Source organism: Eptesicus fuscus, chromosome 13 (genome assembly GCF_027574615.1).
Source record: "Eptesicus fuscus isolate TK198812 chromosome 13, DD_ASM_mEF_20220401, whole genome shotgun sequence".
Classification (NCBI taxonomy): domain Eukaryota; kingdom Metazoa; phylum Chordata; class Mammalia; order Chiroptera; family Vespertilionidae; genus Eptesicus; species Eptesicus fuscus.
The window spans coordinates 75,134,083-75,140,651 of NC_072485.1; the positions used below are offsets into that span (position 1 = coordinate 75,134,083).

At 55.0% G+C, this 6,569-nt stretch overlaps 1 protein-coding gene across 1 annotated transcript in view; it reads right to left on the reverse strand.

Moving 5' to 3' along the window:
* CD44 (CD44 molecule (Indian blood group)) overlaps positions 1 to 6,043 on the reverse strand; it is an 86,969-nt gene extending 80,926 nt beyond the window's left edge. The window contains exon 1 of the mRNA XM_054724572.1: positions 5,784 to 6,043. Coding sequence (XP_054580547.1) covers positions 5,784 to 5,853 — 70 coding nt within the window. The 5' untranslated portion in view covers positions 5,854 to 6,043. The remainder of the gene's footprint in view (positions 1 to 5,783) is intronic.
* Between the last annotated feature and the right edge of the window lie 526 nt (positions 6,044 to 6,569).

The window sequence follows — 6,569 nt, forward strand, 5'->3', positions numbered from 1 at the left end:
CCCCTCCAGTCCTAACTGCCTGGTGCACTGACATTGACCCCTCCAGTCCTAACTGCCTGGTGCACTGAGTAGGCAGTGCCTGAACATTTGTTGAATACTTTGGCTAATTAGTTAACTTACTTGGGGGGAATAGATTAACAGCAGGTTAACAGAAATAGGCACACCCCTTTCTCACCCTCTCCTCTTCACATATTCAAATCCTACCTTGTCTGCATTGCCCCCCCCCCCCACCTCTGGCATCGATTCCTCCAGTCCTCCTTGCTGTGCCACTGCTTGGCAATGCTATTCCTATCCTCTGAAGTGTCCAGGCTGTCACTCGACTGCACTATGCTATACACCATAAAGTCCTTGGGGTGCAAGGCCTCCGTCTCACACAGTTAAGTCGCCAACGTACTCAACCCGTTGTGGGGCCCGTACAGGACACCTTACAAATGCTTAACGGTTGACCAGCAATACCCACATTATATGCGTTCAGATGCACAGACACTTACGTGTGTATGTCCACCTTAGCAAGCAAGAATCAAATATGTGGCATTTCCTGGTACTTCTATATATTGGGATGATCAAGAAATGGGAGAACAGAGGAATACTAATATTTCTCCCCAAAGTGCACATTTTTGAACCAAACATCAACTTCATACAGCGACTAGACTAGTTAAGGAGTTGTAGAGCTGTGAATTTACTTATGCAAAAAGTCTTGCAGAGTTTTTGAGTTCTAATCACACCAAGCCACGCATTTGTTTGTAGAAAATGCATAAACATTTAGTCAAAGTATACACTTTGTATCAGCTGGTAGAGCATTTGCAGCTTTGAAATCCCAGCTCTCCTGGCACGTCTGGAACGCACACTCACTGTGCCATGTCAGGCCGCACCCACAACCACACACTTCACAAGGCACCGCTTCCTTATTCTGGAAAACTGGGCTGGCTTCCCGCACCCTTGCTGGCCAGCTCACGGGGAGCACACACTTAAGAACAATTTCGACTTCCTGAGTGAGTGAGAAGTGGGGTTTAAATTTAGGGGCGGAAGCAGTAGCCAGCCCTGGTAATTCTAAAGAACAGTTGTGTGCTTCCCATTCACGCAGCGACACAAAGGAAATTGAGTCATCAGTTTCTTGCTGTGCAAACCCCCAGAATTTCTCCCGGGCAGAAAAGATCCCCTTTGAGCACTGTGCTTTGTCTGGCAGCATCTGCCACCTGCTCCACTCCTTCTTTTACAAGAGCCACTTCCCTTTTAGGTGCTGGGTGGAGTCAGCTAAACCGGAGGTGCTGGGGAAACACAACCCCAGCCCCAGCCCCAGCCCCAGCCCCAGCCCCAGCCCCAGCCCCAACCCCAAACCCAGTCCCAGCCCCAGCAAACTCCAGCCCAGCCAGGGCAGACTACCTCCCACCACCTCCCTCTGTCAGGGGACCCCAGCCTGGAGCCATCTGACATCACAGGCTGATCTGAAATCTCACTTGGGTGTGCACATGTCACCTGGGGCTCCACGCTGGCTTTCAGTTCAAGATCGTTGACTTTCATAGAGAACTGTGTCATCCGGGTCCTCAAGACCTTCCCCCACTGAGGCTCATAAAACCCGCTAAGCACCCAGGGTTTCCAATGAGCGTTTGCTGAGGGGGCTTTCTGGGTCTGTGCATCTAATGCTTACAAGGTCCACGTGAGAGCCTCCCTCTGTAGAGCCTCGTCCCTCATTTCCAGGTGCAGGGCATCGCCCTAACTTCTCTGTAGAGCCTCGTCCCTCATTTCCAGGTGCAGGGCATCGCCCTAACTTCTCTGTAGAGCCTCTTCCCTCATTTCCAGGTGCAGGGCATTGCCCTAACTTGCCTCTGAGACAAGAGGCGGCCTCTCCCTTTTTTCCAAGCCTGCGAATGAGAGCATGTCTAGAAGGGCAGCTGGACTCTGATAAGGCCCTGACTTATTTTAGAAATAAATAACTAGGTTAGTATCTCTTGACAGCTGTGGCCAAACGTGAGGGGAGACAGGCCAGGGCAGGGTAGAGCAGGGCAGCCAAGCGTCCACAGCCTGCAGGGGTGGGGGTGCTGGGGGGAGGGGGAGAGAAGACACTCATGCCAGGCCTCACGTTAGCTGGTCATAGGGGTGGAGAGAGTGGGAGATCCACACACAACTTAGAAAGTCAGCCAGAGGCAAAGCAATGCAGCAAAGGAGCTCAGGCATCGGAGTCTAACATGGGGGATGTGAGCCAACGGGGGACCCCTCCTCCACCATTTAGTAGCTGTGTGCCCTCGGGAAAGTCACGGCATCTCCCTGAGCCCCCATGTCTTTCTCTAGAAAATGGAGCTAAATGTATGGAGGCTGTTGTGAGGCTCCTATAAGAGGACCTACGCTAACCCCCTCGCTGAAGGCCTAGCAGAGAGTTGGTGCTCAGTCAGTGGTATTTCCTGGGGACTTACGACCCTACTTTGGGCAGAAGCATATGGTGCAATAGCTGAGAGTCAGGCGTTTAAAACTGGGGTGCTCCTGGCTCTCAGGGACCCAGCAATGATCCAGGAGGCCCTGGAAGTCCCAGGCGGTACAGAAACTCTTCACTGAGCATCAACGGTGCTTTAAGGAAAGACTTTATACATCTCATTAGTCTCAGATTCAACTCAAACTGGGTGTAATGTGGAGTAAAATAAGAAACGGATGCCTGTTTAAGATGCTACTTAAGGCATGAAACACCAGTAGACCACACGCTGCCCGCCCATGGCAGGGGGTCGAGGTGGGGCTCATGCCAGTGGTCGATAGTGGCATTTCAGAGACCCTAACACTGTCCAAGAGAGGGCAAGTCATGCCTCTCTCTCTTTCAGGGGCTGTTTCCTCCTAGGGGAAAAGAAGGGGTTTTCTGAAAGATCCTTGGAGTCCCATCTCTGGGTCTGAGTCAAAAAATATTTCTTGAATGAATGGAAGGGACCTGTCATAAACTAAGAATTTCATGCTGCCCAGCATCCCCTCCCGCGTGGAGCAATTTGGAAAAAAAAAAAAAATGGAACCTTTCCTACTGGCTGCCAGCCTCAAACACGCCCACCTGGCGCCCGCCCAGCCTGTGCAGGAGAGAGAGGTCCCATGTGTATCGGGGAGGCACTGAATTAAGTGATGCTAACCTCAGCAGCGATGGAGCTTTGCTGCCTTGCTCCTTCATCTGGGAAAACACAGACGAAGCTCTAATGCCCATGAGGGGTGTCTAATGCTCAGAGGCAGCAGAGGGCACTGCCAGCCCCAAGCCCCAGAGCTCTCAGATGCACCCCTCTTTCTCAACGCCAGGGGCGAGATTCCCTAGCAATGGCCTCTGGCCCTTAGTGAGTGGAGGAGATAGATGCGTGCTGGAGGGCTCATGCCACCTGCCCTTGACCCAAGGCTACTTTCTTTCTCCCACATATGACACCTAGTTCCAGGTATCTTCTTCAGCTCAGGATCTCTGGGTCCAATGTTGTTTACCTCCATTTAGCCATTTCTCTCCTTTTTGCTTTGCAATACTGAGGTTGGACCTATCTTCCTCCCCAAAGCCCTGCCCCTTTCAGTTTCCTCTTTGTCTTCTGGAGGCCCCCCTCCCCGCCCTCCATGGGCAACAACAGTGCCTTTCCTTCCCCCTCCTCTTTCTGCTTCTGCTCTCTGCCTCCCAGCCTGAGCCCACGGAGAAGTCACGTCTCTCTCCTTTCCAAGTCTTCTTTCTCTCCAGACAACTTTCCAAGCACATGGAAGCCAGGGTCCGGGCAGCTATTGCTACGGGCACTTTTTGTGCTTCCTCCGAATGATACTGCCCAAAGGGACTGTGAAAATGGGGGGAGGGGAGATGCAGGAGTGAGCCTGCTATTCTCTGAGAGAACCTCAAGGGTCAGGATAGCGCCAAATATTTGGGGAGGGGGTCCTTTCAGAGAATCAGGCAGACAGATGGGCAGGAGCCCGAATCCTCAGAAACAAAGCAGAAGACGCCACGGGAAGGTAACATACAAATAAACTTCCCCAGAGGCCCCCCTTCTCCCTGTACCCAAGTTTCCCTATTCTCTCCCCTCCCAAGCATGGCTCTTTGGCTCTCCAGGCTCAGCCTCTGCTAAGGACTTTGGCCCACCACAACCCCGCTTTCCCCGAATCCCTTTTTGATTTTGTCCATGCCATACATAGAGTCTAACATATTCTGCCCAAGCACAGGCTAGTGGGCCTGCGTTCACATGACACCAATCCACGGGCAAGTCATTTAACGTCTCTGAGCCTCCATTTGTAACCCCCTCCACCCTCCCACCCCCCCCCCCCCCTGAAATAGGCTAATAACAGGCCACTTCTCACTAGGCCAGCATGAGGGCAAAATGACATAACACATGTAAAGAATTTAGCACAGAAAAAAAAGAAAAAAATGCCCTAGCTGGTTTGGCTCAGCGCATAGAGCGTCAGCCTGTGGACTCAAGGGTCCTGGGTTTGATTCCCGCCAAGGGCACATGCCCGGGTTGCGGGCTCCGTCCCCAGTAGGGGGCGTGAAGGAGGCAGCCAATCAATGATTCCCTCTCATCATTGATGTTTCTATCTCTCTCTTCTCTCCCTTCCTCTCTGAAATCAATAAAAATATATTTTTAAAAAAGAATTTAGCACAGTTCTGGGCTAGCAAAGTGTGCAACAAATGCTTGCCAGTGCTGTCATTCCTATTAGCATTCCTATTATTTCTATTTCAGGAATCTAACTCGGGGATCCCCACTTCTCCATAGTCTAAAGCACCCGGCTAGGACTGTGTCTTTTACTTTCTTGGTACCCCCAGAGCTGGGTTTAATAAACACTTGCTGGGTAGAATTAACCATAGGCTGAGCCGTCTTAATGACCCAGCTGGCACGTCTTAAAAGAAAAATTAATTTTCCGAGCGATAAGCAAATCAGCCATGTAATTATCTGTATGTATATAGACAAAGGAAAGAAACACCTGGAACTCAGCTTGGCCAGAATACCTCACACACAGCCACCCCTCCACAACCACAGAAAGCCACAGGCCCCGGGCGGGATGGGACTCTGGTGGCCCCAGCTCCAGGGTCCCTGGTGCCCAGGCTCCCGGCCCTCCTCCAAGGCTGCCAGGCAGGAAATACTCGCCACATTACTGTCTGGATTTCCCCTAACTGATTGGCAGAAGCAGGAATGTGCAAGGGCTGAGCAGCTGGCCCAGTCACTGCCTTGCCTGCCTGCCGACTCACACTCCCCGGCCCTGGCTGGCACCTCGTGGAGACCCGGGAGCTCCCCCGCAGGGCTGGTTCCAGTTCCCACCAGCGCCGAGATAGTCCCTGACTGGCGCCAACTGTAAGAGCTTTGAAACCCAGGCGCAAGGGGCAGGCGCCAGAAGGCAGGGCCCCTTCCCGGGAAGTTCACGGCTACCAGTTCTCATTCATGCAACTGTGGCCACCGGGCTTACAGCCCCTGCCCTGCCCAGCCCTGCCCTGGCCCCGCCACAGCCCGGCCAGGCTCCAGCGCCTTTGGGACCGGAGCCTGGGAGTGCGGACAGCCGCTGCGCGCATCCAGGAGTACAGTTACTTTCCGCCTTGTGCTCTGGCTCGGGCGACCTCGCCCAAAACTGCGCGCAGGCAGGCAGCCTGCCCGGCAAACTTTCTTCTCTTTTCCTTTCCACAAAGCGCTGCTCCTAACCAACAAGCTCTCCAACAGCTTAGCGCACATCCTAGCCCTCCTTAACCAAACCCGAGCTGCAGCACCCACTTTGGCTCCGGGCCCCAAGGGTCAGCTCAGGCGGCGCGGCTGCCGGGTCAGTCCAGACCCCTCCGGTCACTCCCTCCCGCTGCCCCGGCGGCAGGCACTTACCGATCCTCTGCGCCAGGCTCAGCGGCAAGAGGCAGAGTCCCCACACGGCGCACCACCCGAACTTGTCCATGGTGTCGGAGCGGAGCGGAGCGGACCGAGGAGAGCGAGCGAGTGAGCGAGCGGCGCTGGAGCGTCCCGGCGCGCTGGGCTGGGGAACTGGCGAGGACGGGGCAAGGAGGGCGGCCCGAACCTGTCGGAGGCTGGGGTCTGGCTGGGCAATGAGGGCGCCTCGGAAGTTGGCCGCCGTTTTTATTTGAGGGTTGAAAGTGACCTAAGAGGGAGGGAGGGAGGGAGGGAGCGAGCGAAGGACACACCCAATCGAGGGGGCTGTGACTAAGCAGTCGGCAGAGGTTTGAAAGCGTACCAGCCCTCCTCTGCGCCAGCCCCTGCGCCCTCGCCGTGTACTCTAAGGAGATCGTAAATCGGGGTTTCCTGGGCGGGCGCCCGGAGGGCAGCAGGGGGCCGGGGAGCCCCGGACGCGCAGGCTTTCTGCTCCCGCCCGCCGGTCCCCTGGGGAAGGGCAGCCTCGGGAAGGAGGAGGACTGAGTCCTGAAACCTCGCCCCCCTGGGGTTCAGCACCTGGCCTCTCCTCTCAGCTAAGTTTCTCTTTGAATGGGGGGCGGGAGGGGGGTGAGGGGGGGCAGGTACTTGTCCCTGGGTTTCACAGGCTGCTGGGATAGGAGCTGGGACCCTGGCGCTTCCCCGCCCACCGTGGGAAGGAGGGGTGGAGAGCTGTGACTCTTCCCAGGGGAGAGGGGAAGCGCTCACTTGAGAGAGCAGCCCAGT